The sequence below is a fragment of the Artemia franciscana genome, chromosome 5 (genome assembly GCF_032884065.1).
Source record: "Artemia franciscana chromosome 5, ASM3288406v1, whole genome shotgun sequence".
Classification (NCBI taxonomy): Eukaryota; Metazoa; Arthropoda; class Branchiopoda; order Anostraca; family Artemiidae; genus Artemia; species Artemia franciscana.
In genome coordinates this window covers 51,838,500-51,856,698 of record NC_088867.1, presented here as the reverse complement: position 1 = coordinate 51,856,698, position 18,199 = coordinate 51,838,500, and the positions used below count along the sequence as shown (strand labels likewise).

Genomic DNA, 18,199 nt, shown 5'->3' with positions numbered 1-18,199 from the left:
TGGGTATATTACAAACTACAAAGTAGTGGTCGCAAATTTCAATTTATGACTTTCAAATTTCAAATTGTGACACCAGGACTTTATAATTTCATTAGTTGGATTTTCAATATTGCCCGAGTGTTTGGATGTTGACTTTCCCTTCGCATTAACGAGGCCTCAAATTGTTCAAAATAAATCAATAATAATCCTGGACAAGTTTTCACCATACCTTAGGAAGACAGAAGTTATCTGAAACTAAAACCTCTCTTTAGTTCTGGATTAAATAAAAAAACAAGTTTTTTTGAAATGAAAGTAAGGAGCGACATTAAAACTTAAAACGAACAGAAATTACTCCGTATATGAAAGGGGCTTTTCCTCCTCGACACCCCACTCCTTACGCTAAAGTTTTTTATTGTTTTAAAAAGTAGAGTTGCGAGAAAGAATCAAACTTTAGCGCAAGGAGCGGAATGTCGAGGAGGAAAAGCCCCTTTCATATACGGAGTAATTTCTGTTCGTTTTAAGTTTTAATGTCGCTCCTTACTTTCATTTCAAAAAACTTGTTTTTTATTTAATTTCTGAAAGTTTTTGAATTAATGCATGTCTGATTTTGGCTCTCCGTACATAAATTATTAAAATGAAATTTGCATATTAATTACTTTTTTTGGCTAAATGGCTTTCTCTTAGTTTTGATCAGACGATTTTGAGAAATAAGGGGTGGGGAAGGAGGCCTAGTTGCCCTCCAATTTTTCGGTTACTTAAAAAGGCAACTAGATCTTTTAACTTTTAACGAACGTTTTTATTAGTAAACAAAATACGTAACTTAAGAATTAACTTACGTAAAAAACTTTTATATTCTTATATTTTTGATTATATATATGAGAGGGTTGGTCCCCTCGTTAATACCTTGCTCTTCACACTAAATCTTGTTTTGTCCCAATTCTTTAAGAATGACCCCTGAATCAGAAAGGCCGTAGAATAAATAGTTGAAATTACTTAAAATTTTTTTAGCATAAAGAGTGAAGTATTTATCTCCTCCTAAATACCTCGCTCTTTATGCTAAAGAATTTTTAGAACCCCTCATATGCGTAATAATCTCTGTTTGTTTTAAGTTTTAATGCTTCTCCTTACTTTCAATTGAAAAAACTTTTTCATGTTTATATTTTCATTGTTTTTTTTTATAGTAATGCTAGAAAGTCCTGCGCCCTTTTCATTGAATTTCTCTTCCCCCATGAAATATTCCTCCAAGGAAAGATCCTCCCATATAGCCCCCTCCCCTGAACCCCACACCCAAACCAAAAAAATCCCCTTGATAACGTCGGTACACTTCCCAGTAACCATTACTGTATGTAAACATTGGTCAAAGTTTGTAACTTGCAGCCCCTCCCCCAGGGACTGTGGGGGGTAAGTCATCCCCAAAGACACAGTTATTATGGTTTTCGACTATGCGGAACAAAATGGCTATCTCAAAATTTTGATCCGTTGACTTTGGGAAAAAAATGAGCGTGGGAGGGGGCCTAGGTGCCCTCCAATTTTTTTGGTCACTTAAAAAGGGCACTAGAACTTTTTATTTCCGTTAGAATGAGCCCTCTTGCATTACTCTAGGACCACTTGGTCGATACGATGACCCCTGGGAAAAAAAACAAATAAACACGCACCCGTGATTTGTCTTCTGGCAAAAAATACAAAATTCCACATTTTTGTAGATTGGACCTTGAAATTTTTTCTAAAGGGTTCTCTGATACGCTGAATGCGATGGTGCGATTTTCGTTAAGATTCTATGACTTTTAGGGGGTGTTACCCCCTATTTTCCAAAATAAGGCAAATTTTCTCAGGCTCGTAACTTTTGATGACAAAGACTAAATTTGATGAAACGTATATATTTAAAATCAGCATAAAAATCCGATTCTTTTGATATATCTTTTAGCATCAAAATTCCGTTTTTTAGAGTTTCGTTTACTATTGAGCCGGGTCGCTCCTTACTACAGTTCGTTACCACGAACTGTTTGATTCCCATATTCGGTTAAGTTTCACTCTAATTGTTATGGGAATATTCCAACCCGCTTGGAAGTGCGTCAAGATGGTGTTCTTTCACCGTATCTTTTCAGTATTTGTATCCGCAGTGTGTTATACAAAATTATGCCCTTTCTTTTTTTTGTAATTTGACAAATGTCTCTTGTATTGCATATGCGGATGATATACTTCTAGATCTAGCCGTTCTAGATCTAGCCTCTCGAATTACGTATCATCTATTTCAAAACATTTCAAAACTGTTGGTCTGTCATTGAATATTGATAAGTGTGAGTACCTAGTCCTTAATGCAAAGTCTATGCCCATTTGAAATCCGCGTTCTAACTTCTCCATCCATTGTGTCTCTGATTTGCGGCGGTCAAGCATTCATATTTATTGGAATCTACTAGCTTTTAGGATCAATATTGTACGGCATATTAAAGAAAACTTAAAGCGGGTTATGGTAAAATAGTAGCTAATCGTGGTCGTTATTATCGAAAAGCGCTTGCATTGCTATACACTAGTTTTTGCGACCATTCAATACTTTTCCTATCTGGTATTTCACCTATCCTGAAAAAAAGACAAGATCTGGCTGAATTGTGTATATTATATTTCCGCTATTGTAAGTTTCTGTTTCATTTACCCCGGTCTTATAGGAAAAAGAAAATAATTCGGTATTTCGGGGCTTCTGACATTATTAATCCTTTGCGGAAGTTAGGCTCAAAATTGGAAAAGGATTATATTTTTTCTCTGGGCCCCTTCCACCTCTTAGTTCGTTTATTTTCCCGTTAGTTTTCACCTGTTTTCGCTTTATAGTTGTGTTATCTCTTAGCAGTTCTTTCGTTAGTTGAGTTATGGTTGTGGTATATATATATTATCGCTCGTATAGTTGTGTTATTTTCAAATTATACTCCGTAATAGAGAGGCTCCGAACACCCAGCATTGTATATTAAGCTCTGAATTTGACGTTTTTTTCTAACGTGACCAGATTCGTCCTGCGCCCTTTTCATTGAATTTTTCTTCCCCCATGACATATTTCTCCAAGGAAAGATCCTCCCACATAGTCCCCTCCCCTCAACCCTACCCCTGAAACCAAAAAAATACCCCTGAAAACGTCTGTACACTTCCCAATAACCATTATTGTATGTAAACACTGGTCGAAGTTTGTAACTTGCAGCCCCTCCCCCAGGGACTGTGGGGGAGTAAGTCATCCCCAAAGACATAGTTATTATGGTTTTCAACTATGCTGAACAAAATGGCTATCTCAAAATTTTGATCCGTTGACTTTGGGAAAAAAGTGAGCGTGGGAGGGGGCCTAGAAGCCCTCCAATTTTTTGGGCATTTAAAAAGGGCACTAGAACTTTTCATTTCCGTTAGAATGAGCCCTCTTGCGACATTCTAGGACCACTTGGTCCATATGATGACCCCTGAAAAAAAAACAAAAAAAACAAACAAATAAACACGCACCCGTGATTTGTCTTCTGGCAAAAAATACAAAATTCCACATTTTTGTAGATAGGAGCTTGAAACTTCTACAGTAGGGTTCTCTGATACGCTGAATCTGATGGTGTCATTTTCGTTAAGATCCTACGACTTTTAGGGGGTGTTTCCCCCTATTTTCCTAAATAAGGCAAATTTTCTCAGGCTCGTAACTTTTGATGGGTAAGACTAAACTTGATGAAACTTATATATTTAAAATCAGCATTAAAATGCGATTCTTTGATGTAGCTATTGATATCAAAATTCAATTTTTTAGAGTTTTGGTTACTATTGAGCCGGATCGCTCCTTACTACAGTTCGTTACCACGAACTGTTTGGTAATCTTGATTTGCAACAGATTTTTTACCTTGATTTTAGCATATGGTTTTTAACATCTTACGCAGAAATCTTTTTTTTCCATAGCATGGAACTTTTGATTGAAAATAAGCAGAGCATTTGTCAAGAGCTAGGAATGAAATCATTTACCCGTTTGTTAAAAATGAGAGATCAAGACTTATCTCTGAGATATCAACAACCCCCGGATTGCCAACAATTATAAGCTATTTGATATAGCAAGGGAATCACCATCACTTTGTATAAGCAAAAAGAAATTTAAAGAGATTCCCTGCCTAACGTAGCAGGGATTGAATTTATTATTAATTTATTTATAATTCGTTTTGTAAATTCCTCCCCTATCTCCGCGATTCAATATTTTCTTTTGTCTTCTCTTTCTTTCTCCTTTCTTTCTTTCTTTCTTTTCCTCTGGGCTCTATCAGAGATAATAAAGTGTAATTTATTATTTTATTTTATTTATTATTAGGGAGATGTAACGAATTGCCTCTCTGTATAAATTTATCTGTATAAATTTATCGGTACAAATTTATTTGTACATATTTATCGGTACAAATTTATCTGTACATTTATCTGTGCAAATTTGTTATAGCGTTTTTGGTGAATAAAGTCAAGTCAAAGATATAACCCTCAATCTATTTAAGAACAGAAGAACTATTAAAGTTAAAACAACAGTATATGATAACATTTCCTAGATTTTTTTAATTACCTTATTGTTTCTATTTTATTACTGTTCTCAATTTTAGCTATGTGCTATTAAACCAGTAGGACTGTCTATCAGGCTACTTATATTTGGCACCCCCTGTGCTTTGTTCATTTACAGGTATTAAATGGCACCGTTACTTTTTAGTAACCTAGAAATATCCTTGTTTTTAAGTGTCACATCTGTCTCACTCTTGGACATCTCTTTTTTTAAAATATCTTAAACAATTCTTCGTTGCTGCTTTATTATCCTATTCTCGACTAGAAGATGATCTCCGGGTAGGATTTAGTCAGAACTAAGCGTCGGCTGCCTTGGTCCCACACATTAAAAATGAAATGGCCGACATAACCAAAATTGCTCACATGAGACGACCAGCACTTTCGGGTCCTTGAGAAGATTTTGGATGTCTACATTTTTCAAATTATTTTTCGACAGAAAAAGTTTCAATATCTGGGTTAATTATAAAATGAAGCTTCCCACTTGACACCAGAAACATGTCTAAGAAAAATGCTTGATAAAATAACATCAGGAAAACATCTCCTACTTATACTTTACAATTATACTACAGCTAACACACTTAAAACTCGGGTTAATTTTGTGGTTACCACTTAAAAAAAAACAACAGTAACCGAATTTATGTGCAAAGGGGGGAAAAAGCAGCAAAAAAAAACAACAAAAAAACGAAAGGATTACTCCCGCAAGACAATTAAGAATTTATCATGCAAAATTTTCGACCTAACATAGATATCAAGAATTTCTATCTTAAAATTCATTTTTATTTTTCTACATAGTCTCCTTGTGACTCACACTGTTTATAGGTGTGAGATGTGTAAGATGTTGTCTTGGTGAAACAGGATTTTCTTTTCCTGCAAATGTGGTCGTTTATCGGCCGTTTTCGTGCCTTCAACTTGTCAAGTAAAGATGCATAGTACTTTCCTGTAATGGTTTTCCCCTTTTGAAGAAAATCGATTAGAATAACTCTATGACTATTCCAAAAAACAGTCGTCATCACTTTCCCAGCCTAAAAAACAGATTTTGTTACTTTTTTGGAGCCGGATCCCCCTTTCCAATCCGCTGTTTTAACTGTATATTTGTCTCAGGTGTATCCAAGTTTTATCTACAGTAATTAACTGGCACCAAAACTCGGATTTATTGCACCTAAACAGCGCCAACAGAGCATTGCAAATGTCATTTGAACACGTTTTTGATCTAACGTTAACAAGCGCGGCACTGAACGCGCGGACAGCTGTCTCATGACCTTTTGAGGTTAGGGGGATGGAAAAGAAAAAGCTGCATCTTCAGAGTACTTTCTTGAATTTTCCAGGAGTCATACAGGGCAGAATCGGAGGAAGTTAAGCTGAGAGAAGATTTACCATCAATGTTCCCCATGTTTGGATAAATGCATTCATAATTAATGTAACAGAGCTAAAATTAATCTCACTCCCAAAATACCAATAGATATTGTTCTATGTAAATGCATAGCTTAACTTCATGATGAAAGAAATTACGTTTATCGAAGAATCTTACCTTAGTATTCCAAACATGTCCCTCCTTAGCAGGACTGGGCAGCTCCTGACGTGTGGGGTCATCTTCAACATTCGTGTTTCCTATCCCCGAGAGTGCTGTATCTCGGACATTTACATCTACTGCTTTTGGAACATCCTTACCAGGACAAGGAACAGGTATGGCTTTGTCTTGAAGCAACTGGTGTCTTTCAATAGTAGCAGAAACTTTTCTTTTCTTTACTTCGCATGCCTTGCCACCTAAAAGAAGTATTCTAAATATAAGAAACTTATAATAACTTGATAGTAAAAAATACATAATCAATCAATCAATCAATCAATCAATTTATTGATACTAAAAGAAAAAACTATTACAAAAGTAAAGTGGTTACTAGGCCCAAGAAGCTTTGCTTGTAATGGACCACAGAGAACAAGAATAAAACACTATTATAAAATACATACATACAAAAAAAAAAAAAAAAAAAAAAAAAAAAAACACTGGAACAAGACAAGGACATTGAATAGATAGGATATTTAACAGATAGAAGATTTAGAAGGAGATTTAACATATAGCTGAAAATGATTTTAAAAGAAGAGAAGAGACATACAAATTAGGAAAGGATTAATAAAGAGAGAAAAATTATTGAATTGGAAATACCCGACGAAATAATGCCTTTGCAGAAAGAAAAAGAGGGACATCCGAAGGTATGGAGTTCCATAATAGAATTGATTGATATACTGGAGACCTCTGGCCTGCTGTAGAAGATCGTTTTGGTAAAATAAATCGTCGAGGAGAATTACGTAAAGAAGAAAAGTACCTACCTGAGCCTGTCCGTGAGAAAAACTGCTGTAGGGGCGGTGGGAGAGTACCTAGAAAAGCAGAATGTGCAAAATAAAGAGTACTTTTACCTATAATATGATCCAGCGGAGCTATTCCAGTATCATTATAAAGATCAGAGGAAGGGTAAAGCCGAGGGAGAAGAAAAGTAGCCTTCACTGCCCTATTTTGGGCTCTTTGAAGTGAGCAGAGAAGAGATTTATTAGTATTACCCCAGACAGAGCAGCAATAAGAAAGGTAAGGATAAATAAAAGCATAATAAAGAGAAACCATAATATCAGGAGGAAGAAATGAGTTAATCCGGTGCAACATTGAAGATTGGCGGAGGATTAAGGAACGGGTGTGAGTTATATGCGGTTTGAAAGAAAGAAAACAGTCAAGATACACACCAAGAAATTTCACCACAGTAGCTTGTGGTATAATATCATTCCCAAAAGTCAGGGTGATTGGCTCCTGTACGTCTCGCATACGGTAAGGGGTCCTGAAGTTGACAATGGCACTCTTTCGGCTGTTAAGAGCCATACCATTTGACCAGCACCAATCCTCTACTTTATCAAGAAGACTTTGAGCCATAGAAGTGGCAGATGGCAGGTCCACCGCAGCAATGAAAAAGTTACTGTCATCAGCAAAAAGAACAGGGTGAACATGGGGATGAAGACCATCAACAAGATCATTGATGTAAATTAGAAATAAAAGTGGTCCAAGCACAGAGCCTTGTGGGACACCTTTCAATACAGGCAAAGTAGAGGAAGAAGTACAGTTAACCAAAACATACTGAGATCTCTCTGAGAGGTAGGACCTAAACCATTCTAGTGGGACTCCATGCACTCCAAATAAAGATAGTTTAGATAGAAGAACATTGTGGTCAACCATATCAAAGGCCTTTGAAAAGTCGAGAAATAGACCCAAAACACACAAGCCCTTGTCCAGATTAACACGCACAAACTCAGTTGCATCAGAAAGTGCGTGCAAGGTAGAGAATGAGGGACGAAAACCATACTGATGGTTAGTGATGAGAGGATTTCCAGCAGTCGAATTAGTACTAAATACAAATGAAGAGAGTCGACGATACACTACTTTTTCAACAACCTTTGAGATGACGGGAAGAAGAGAAATAGGTCTGTAATTTGAAATTAGAGAAGAATCACCTTTTTTATGCAAGGGTACAATGGTAGCAACTTTAAATAAATGAGGAAAAAAACCAGAAGAAAGAGAGAGGTTAGTTATGTGTGAGATGGGATGAGAAACAAACTGACTGATTTTTTTAAGGACATTATTACTCAAACCGAAACTATCAACTGAACAACTACTTGGAAGTTGAGAAATAATACTAGAAATCTCAGTAGTACTACATGGGGAAAGGAAAAAAGACTTCTCTGTCATAGGAAAACAATTTACTCTACTCGGGGGTGGAATGAGAACTGAGGGAAGTGTGGTGAAATACGAATTGAAGGCACTTGCTAAGGATTTTTTATCCACAACAGATCCATCAGCTTTCCTATAAAGAGATGGGGAAGATTGTTTGAGTTTCTTACGGGAGAGAGCTTCATTAATTACAGTCCAAACCTTGCGCAAATTCCCTTTACACTCATTAATTCGACGTGAAAAATACAGCTTTTTTGCTAAACGAACTGAAGAAGTGAGCACATTTTTGTAATGTTTATACTTCAGAAGATCTTCCTGTGTCTTACTTTTACATGCAGTCTTGAACAAAGACGCCTTCATATGGGTTGCATTGATCAGACCTCTAGACATCCATGGGCATTTAGGTGTAAAATTCCTTGGCCTCTTTCTAAGAGGAAAATGCTTATCCAACAGAGTGCCCATACGAGACAAAAATAATCTAGTTGCACAATCAGCATCATTAGCTTCAAGAACACTAGACCAATCATTACTCTGAAGACTATGTATTAAATTAGAAATTTCTCTATCTGTAAAAGTTCTAAAAGAAGACTCGCCTTTCTCATCCACAGTAATCTCTGTTTTAGGCACAGATAGTGATAGATAAATAGGGAAGTGATCAGAAAGATCAGTGAAAACAAGACCAGACGAGAACTTCAAATTAGGAGAATGAGAAGTGAAAATATTATCTATTAAAGTGGCAGAATTTCTTGAAGGGTCAACACGTGAAGGAAAAAAAATTGAAGGAAGTAGCCCAGAAGAAGAAAATACATCAAAAAGATGGTCACATTCATCATTTGATCCAACATTTAACATATTACAATTAAAGTCTCCCAAAACACAAATCCGTTTTTTAGAGAAAGTCCCCACACCAGAAAGCTGATCAAGCAAATCACAGAACAGATGTGTTGGAAAAGGAGGGGGCTTATAAAACAAACAAACAGTATCACATGCAACCTGGCTTTTCAGATCAATAACAAGAGAATAAACTATCCTACTATTAGACACCACCGATGTAAACAAGGATTCAAGATCAGATCTTCTACAAAATTCAATACTAGATTTTATGAACAAAGAAATACCCCCAGAACACTTTGTTACCATTCTAGGGACATGAATAGCAATATAACCATGCATGTCATAAGCTGTAAAATTATCACTGTCAGATAACCATGTTTCCGTCAAGCCTATGACATCAAAAGGGCAAGAATTATCAGACCACAGATACGATTGAAGAGTGTCCCACTTGTCTCTTATCCCACGCACATTCAAACAAAAAACATTAAAGCAACTGTTAGAAGAGAGTGAGGGCATAATATTATCACAATAATCAATGGTGGTGTGATAATTACAGCTAGAACTAACCATAGATTCAAGGAGAGGGTCAGAAGTGTGTGCCTCTTGTTTACCAGCACTACTTGGTTGATCAAATATAACTGAATTAAGAATAGAAGAATTCAAAAGGAAAGAGAAATCACCCATATTTATCTCAGACATATAAAACCTTCACAAATGACACACTATCCATAGTACACTTGAAGGTAATGGAATCATAAACAAAGAAAAAGAAATATCAGTGGGATGGCAAATATTAACCAAAGAAAAGGGTCAAATAATGTGGCACCAGTCAGGAAAAGATGAGCTGCGAGTGTTAAGGCATGACAAACAATGACAGAAATCAGGCTACGTAAAGGCAATAGGATCTCAAACAAATATAAAGAGACATTAGTAGGATGGCTCATAATATTTGAAGAATAGGCTAAATTTACAATATGGGACCAGTAAAATTTATGTGAGCTGTAAGTGTGCTGACATGACAAAAGTGTGATAGAAAATAGCATACATGAAGGTGATAGGAACACAAACAAATATAAATAAATATCAATGGTAAGACACATGATGTTCAAAGTATAAGACCAAAATAGATTTGAGCAATCAAAATTATGTGATCTGCATGTGAACACACAGAACAAAGATATGGTAGAATTAAGGCAAAATGAAGGTGATATGATCACAAACATAAATAAGGAAATAATAGTGGGATGGCATATATTTGTCAAAGTATTGGCCAAAAGTATAATGTGGAGCCAGTCAAGATTATAAGAGCTGCAATTATGCTTACATGACAAAAATATGATAGAAATTGGCCTACATGAAGGTGAGAGAGTCAAAAACAAAAATAAAAAAAATTCAGTAGGATGGCATATATTAACCATAATATTGGCCCAAAATATAATATGGGACCAGTCAAAACTTGATGAGCTGCAAGTGTGCAGACATAACAAGAACGTTCCAGAAGCCATGCAACATGATGGTGATAGGATCACAAACAAACTTAATGAAAAATCAGTGGAAAGGCACATATTAATTAAAGGAGTGGCACAAAATATAATGTGTAACCAGTTAAAATTATGTGAGCTATAAGTATGCTGACATGACAAGAGTAAAACAGAAAGCAAACTACATGAAGGTGGTAGAATCACAAACAAACATAGAGCAATATTAGTGGGAAGGGACATATCATTCAAGGTATTGCCCCAAAGCATAATATAGCACAAGTCAGAATTATGTGAAGACAGTGAAGAGTGAAAGAGGAAAAATGTAAGAACATAAAATAAATTCATATACAAACAATTCAACACATTATAACAAAGTGAACTAAAATCCATCACTTTAATTCTTTGCATTTGCAGCACACAAATCAATTTCATCCTGATCACTGAACTTAACTACTCTTCCAGACTGAGTTTTATACAGGATATCACCTTTACTGGACCAAACAAAGTTGAAACATAATCCCAAAGTGAAAAGCTTGGTGAGTGATTTTTCCTTCTTAGGGGTTATTGCAAACTTTCCCCACGATAATTTTAGTTACCATAGCAGTTTTATTTCACCGAGGTATTAAATCAGGTGCCTCCCACGACTTTTTTAAATATCCCTGAAGAAACACTGTTTGATCTTGGAATATATTCCGGACCTCTCTTGCTGAGTGAAGTAAAAGATGCTCTAATGACTTTGAAAAACGGAAAGGCAGCCGGTAACGATGGCATACCCCCAGAACCGTTGAAATGTGGTAGAAGCGCCCTAGCAGTGCCCATGTTTGAACTTTTGTCACGTATTTGGGAAGATGAAAAAGTCCCGAGTGAATGGTCAAAGGCAGTAATTATAAAACTCTTCAAAAAAGGACAAAAGACTAAATGTGACAACTGGAGAGGCATCGCTTTACAATCAGTAGGCAGCAAGGTTTTGTGCCAAATTATTCTCAGTAGAATTCAAAGTAAAGTGGAGAAAGTTCTGAGAGATGAACAACATGGATTCCGCCAAAACAGATCGTGTTGTGACCTAATATTTAGCCTGAGAATCCTGCTCGAAGAATCTAACGAATGGCAGGTTCAATTACTCGTAGTATTTATTGACTTTCTCAAGGCCTTCGACTCGATACACCGCGAGACCATGTGGAAAATCTTAATACATTACGTGATCCCGATTAAAATTGTAAATATAATTAAAGCGCTTTACCTCGATATTAAGTGTGCAGTACAAACCGAGGGTGGCCTAACGGACTGGTTTACCGTTCAGTCGGGTGTAAGGCAGGGCTGCATTCTATCGCCACTGTTATTTGCCATAGTCATAGATTTTGTGCTTCGTGGATGTAGCTTCAGTGGGGGTCTACAATTAAATCCACTAAGAACACTCCATGATGGTGTTTTTGCGGACGATATTGCACTCTTCGCTCACGAATCAGAAGATATACAACACAATATAAATGAACTTGAGCGTGTGGCAAATGCTGTTGGACTCTCCATAAACGCTAACAAGACTAAATCAATGTCAAATGCAGTCATTCCTGACTTAGCTGAGGGACTTTTGGTCAACAATGAGGAAATTGAAGTAGTGAGAGAGTTCAAATATCTAGGCAGCATTCTTACGCAAGATGCCAATACTGAAAGAGAAATTTTGTGCCGAATAGCATTGGCTGGCTCTGCCTTCAATTGTCTCAGAAATGTTTGGAGAAATAGCAAATATTCCCAGAAGCTAAAACTCAGAATTTATAATAGCAATGTCCTCTCCGTCCTTACATATGGTTGTGAAACTTGGAGTATCACTGCGCAACTAGGAAAACGACTATGGGCATTCGATAATAACTGCCTAAGATATATTTTGAATATACATAGGACTGAGAGAATAAGAAATGATGAGATTTATACCATAACAAATCATACCCCCATCCTTGATACCATTAGAAAGCGACGATAGATGTATTGGGGGCACATGGTGCGAATGGGTGATGGAAGGCTACCTCATGACATATGGTGTTGGATACCCCCAGCCTCCGCAAGTCAGGGAGACCCAAAATGACAGTTGGCAGGATGTTAGAGAAGGAGGCGAAGCTGGGGAGGTCTTCGATGGAGGAGCTTTGGTCGAAGGCTCAGGACAGGTCGTCGTGGCGAACCACTGTTGCTGCCTTATGCGCCCTCAGGCGTGGGAGGACCTAAGTCTAAGTAAGTAATAGCAGTTGACCTCAGAGTTACTACCCGCAATGGAAGCTTTTGGTAGCTCTCAGTTATATCTCAACATATTTTTTTTTAAGATCACTAGACTGATAGCAAAAACAAGTTCAATTCATTAAAAACACGTTCTTTCATGAAAAAAAACAACTGAAAGCTAGCATCGAGACCATCGTTTAGCTTAAAAAAAAGCATGTGCCCAATAGACGTCCCGATGGACTTAAAGCCTTTTTTGCCAAAATTCCAGAGCCTTCGTAAAATATTTTCAATCACATCACAAAATGTGGTAAATTCCCAAGTTGATGGAAACAAGGTTTTATATCACCTGTCCCAATATAATCTACCAATCTGACTTCATACAACGTACGCCCCATTACGCTCACTTCAGTTTTTTCCAAACTTTATGAAGTTTTCCCAAACTTTATGAAGTTTTTTCCAAACTTTATGAAGGTTTTCTCTGCGACTCGCTTAAAGTCCGAATTCGTCCACGTATTGACGTCCGCCAGTTTTGCAATTTAAGGAAAACTTCGATCACATATTACCTTGTGCACTTAATACATACCATCGCAAGTAACCTTGATAAACCAAATGTTTGGCCAAACCTTGTTTTAGTTGATTTCCAAAAAGCTTTTGACGTGGTTGACCACACCACCCTAATTTGTTCGCTACTGGTTAACTTTAACCTTGATCCTCTCTTAGTTAATATCGTTATATCGTTTCTTTCAAATACATCTCAAGTTGTAAAATACAAAAATGTTTCCCCTAGCCCCCTCCCTATTTCTCTGGAATTCCTCAAGGAACCTTATTAGGACAACTCTTATTTCTAGTTTATTTCTAGTTATGATTAACGATATTGTTAAGGAGTTCCTCCAAAGGTAGAAGATCCTGGATGACTTGTCAATCCTTGAAGTATGTCACAGGGATATTAAGTGACACCCACTAAATCCTAACCAGTACTTCGGATGAAGCTAAGAATCTAAATGTGAAAGTAAATTCAGCTGAATCAAATATAATGACGATAAATTTCTTGAAATTCACCCCGTTTTCCAAGACCCAATCCCACCCAAAATGCTAATGAAATATGTTAAACACCATGGAGTCACAATTTCAGATTATTAAATAAGCAAATGTTTCACTATCCATGTCAAAATTTTAAAACAAATCTAATTTCCCTAAGATGCATTACCTCCGTGTTTATTTATCATTCGTCAGGCCACTATTGGAATATGAATGTCCGGTCTGACATTCGTAAATTTCAAGTGAACTTAGCGACAAAATTGAGTCAGTTCAAAAACGTTTGCTCAAGATCATCTACAAAGAGAGCATCCCCGAAAAGTTGTATCCCCTTTATTCTGGAGCGCCTTAATAATTCATGATCTGTACTCTGAGCCACAATAAAATCCCCGTCTCTTATTTTAGTTAATTGTGTTTGGTTGCAATAATCATGCTGACTTTTTCTGTCTTTTTTTTTTTATCTTTGATAACTTTTATTTTGCCGATTTGTGATGTTTATTTATGCTCTATTTCCTTTTTAACCATGTACTCGGCACAATCCTTTCTTTAACTGTAAACATTTCATTTTGACTACGATTCTAACTTTCATTTGACACGATTTTAAATGATTTTTGATTTTACAGTATTTGACTTAGAATAAGAATTCGGCTATTTTTTTCTTTTAGCATGTGATATCGTTTTTCTGTTTTTGCCATTAATCCTTTCTGTTTTTGCCATTAATTGCATGAAGTCCATTTTGTTCTCGGACTTAGCATTTTTTTTTTCTTTTTTGCATTAAATTTTCATTGACCATTTTCTTTACGCTTGATTGGTCTTTCTTTTACTTTTGTCTTGCTGTATTATTTATTTCTTTGTTTTACTTTTTTTCTTTTTGGACACATGCAGCGAATTCAGCTCTATTAGAGTTTGTGATAGCCTTTTGAGAATACATATTATCGTATCTCGTATCTTACCTTCTTATCTTATCTTGTTGTGTTATTTGTTTGTTTTTGTTTTTTTGTCTGGCTTTCTCTTTTTGGACACGTGAGGCGAATTCGGCTCTATTAGAGCTTGTGATAGCTTTTTGAAAATAAATATTATTTTATCTCTTATCTCACCTTATTATCTGATCTTGCTGTGATATTTGTTTCTTTGTTTTGCTTTCTGTTTTGACTATATGAAGCGAATTCGGCTCTATTAGAGCTTGTAATAGCCTTTTGAAAATAAATATTATCTTATCTCTTATCTTACCTTCTTGTCGTGCTGTGTAATTTGTTTCTTTTTCCCTTTCTCTTTTTTGGCATGAAGCGAATTCGGCTCTATTAGAGCTTGTAATAGCCTTTTGAAAATAAATATTATCTTATCTTAGCATGCCATCGTCAACTTCATGAACTAGTGTTTCAGCTCACCTGAGCTATATAATTCGGTCTATACGATATGGATTTCAAGCAGTATTTTCAAAAGGACCTTTGCCACGTCATTATGAAGTTTCTTAACTTCGCACCAACTCGGCACACGAGATTGAACCAAAATACAATCACCATTAAAGTTAAATCTTACGTAGGCTTCATCAATTGGACATAACAGAAGTTTCAGAAACAATAACTGCTTGTTGTTGTGACCTTGTTGTGGCAGGATCTGTTACTGGAAGTTTTTCTTCAACCAATAGATCACAGAGTACTATATTTCGCTTGTTTCAACCTCACTATCGTCTCTGTTAAAGCAATGATACTTTTTCGCTGTCGCTAATGATCCTCTAATTTTTGTTTATTATCTTCAGGGCCAGACACACGAAGCTTTTTAGATTGCAAAGAATACAGCAACAATTTGAGCTTCAAAAATTTACTAGTTTTTGGTGCCGATTTATAAAAACGGCACCGAATTTCATCACGATCATAAAAAAAGGTTCTTCCCGAGATGTTTCAACCCTCAATCGCTTCCTTCTTTTCTGCAGTTAAATCAAAATCAATAAATTGAGGTCAATCATGCAACTATTGATAAACCACAGTTGACTATTGGTGTACATCATGTTAAGTTTTTGAAATATCGTGCAACTGGCACTATTTTTGTACCACTATAGTTTCCCCACTAAACTGTTGAAACCGGTGCCAAAAAAAGTTATGTGTTTCCGACCCTTTAGGAAACGCACACCAGCAGTAGTCTTGTTTTGTCAAAGCAGATGTGTGAAGGAGTGTTAAAGAAGTAGCGGAGCAGGGTAGAAAAATAGTCAGGGTTTTAAGCTTGCTTTTCTTTAAACTGGCGTCAATTGACATAGTATGTTCATAGAAATTCTGATTTAGGAGTTTAATGGTACGGACTATTTAAGATCCTTACAATTGCATGGAAATTCATGGGCATCTAGTTATCCTTTGATTCTACCTTTACTTTTGTCAAAAAAAAGAGAAGATTATAGTTCTAGCCTGCAGGGATATGCTTGGCTGCATCTTTTGCTTATATTATTAAGCCTTCTTAAGATTGATTATTCGATCTCAGGGATAGGGTAGCAATTTATAAATATAACACCCTCTGTGGTCTAGTTCAGCCCTCAGTTATCCTTTGAAGGAAAAATCGCATTTGCTCTCTCAGCCAAAGAAGTTCCAGTTTTGATAAGAAAAACCACCATAGCTGAAAGCCAAAGGGGTTATCACTGATTCCTTAACAATGATTTTGCGTGGGTTTTCTGTAGGTATTGATGTCAAATTTGTTCTCTCTTCTTAAGTTTAGGATATTAAGAAAGAGAAGCTTTCTATTTGTCTCAAATTTTATTACAAATTTACTATCAGTGTCGCGCTAGGTAAAGATATTGAGCAGGATCTTGTAAACAACTCAATAGTTGACAAAATATTTTATCCCCTTAAGCTCGAAATCCCAGTCTACACGGCCCATAAAATTAAGAGCCAACCAGAGACCAAGAAATTTTTACCTACTTTAGACGCTGCATTTCGATACATTTTTGTTTTTTATTTTATTAGGAACAGTTGCTCCAGCTTAATTTTCCTGTGAGCCAAAAAAAAAAAAAAAAAAAAAAAAAATATTTGATTTTTGATTTTGATTTTTTTTTTTGATTTTTTGATTTTTGATTTTGCGTCAGTTTTGATACAACCAAGTTTGTCCCACAGTTGTGCGTTTTATTCGCTAGAGTAAGGGGCTTTTCCAGGTCCAGTCTGCAAGCCTTTTTAAATTCTGACTCATTAAAGAAAACCACTTCTTAAAAAAACACACACAAAAAAAAAAAACGTTTTTTTTCGTTGAGGTCCAGCCAGTCTGGTAAGTTTTAAGGCGATCAAAAATCCCATTTGCCCAGTTTCAGTTGAGCCTCATTTTCTTTTTATTATTATTATTATCGCTATTTTTTTCATTTCATTGGGGGCCCCCTAGTCTAGGTCTTACAACTATAAGTCTCAAGCCGTTTAGAAAAAAAAATCCCGAAGTACTCTTTGAGTCAAGAATATGACTAATAAAATCTTTCCTACATCTATATAAGGTCTTTCCCGAGCATATAAAAAAAAGATTCAAATAAAATTACCATACCAAAAATTTTGTTCAGAATGTTCCTCTTAGGAGTTACAAATCGACAATTTTTGTCTCCCTGGCTTTCCTCTTGGTCAGGAGTCGTCAACCAAGGGGTTATTCGGACGAGGGGTATCGAACAAGGGCTTATCCGGACGAGGGGTATCGGACGAGGTGTATTGTGCAATTGAGCGGCAGGGTAAGACTCTCCTTGTGTCTCAATTCCTTTCACATAGACTGAACTTCGATGGGCAGGTGCCTGAAAAAAAAAAAATATATATAGCCAACGAATCAAAGTATTTCCGTTTATTGAAGTTTTGGAAAAAAAATTATTCATCTATAACGCGGAGAATAGCATAGTTAGGAACTGAGAGATGGAGGGAGCGAGAAAGATTAGAAACAGAGAGGAAAGAGGTAGATAACAGGAATAGAGAGAGGGGAGGGGGAGAGAACAATACAATATTTAAACTTCTCGATCAGAGGTAGCACTAAGGCACCCATCGGTCGTATCCTTTTTTGCAACCCCTCCCCCCTTTTTTATCTCTAAGACGTCCAAACAAAGTTTCGACATAACCATTTTGTTCAGATTAATTCAAAGGTCCTATAAATATGCCGTTGAAGATGATATAACCCCAAAGCCTCTAGAGCAAACTTCGTAAGTAGTAGCCGTATATAAGGACTGAATTTAATGGAACATTTTCTTCCTTTTTTTACCTGAAGATTCATCCTGTACGTGAATTGAACTATTATGTTGCTCCTTGGCTCTCTCACTTCTACATCTCTTCACATCTACTTGTGAAGAAGGCCTCTCAACGCAATTACTACTTACTGCTACTGACAACTCATAGCAGCATCAAGCCGCTTAACGCCAAAACAGCTACACGCGTTCCTACTCCGTCATATTATGTTCAGAGCTTCACTCTCACTC

General features: G+C 36.3%; 2 protein-coding genes across 8 annotated transcripts in view; one reads left to right on the top strand and one right to left on the bottom strand.

The window, feature by feature from the left end:
• LOC136027568 (microtubule-associated protein futsch-like) overlaps positions 1-18,199 on the top strand; it is a 682,876-nt gene that overhangs the window by 151,982 nt on the left and 512,695 nt on the right. The gene's annotated exons all lie outside the window — the stretch shown is intronic.
• LOC136027569 (uncharacterized) overlaps positions 6,047-18,199 on the bottom strand; it is a gene marked incomplete at its 3' end in the record, with an annotated part of 143,508 nt that continues 131,355 nt past the window's right edge. Inside the window, 2 exon segments of the mRNA XM_065704947.1 lie at positions 6,047-6,282; positions 17,293-17,530. Of these exon segments, the coding sequence (XP_065561019.1) occupies positions 6,047-6,282; positions 17,293-17,530 (474 nt within the window).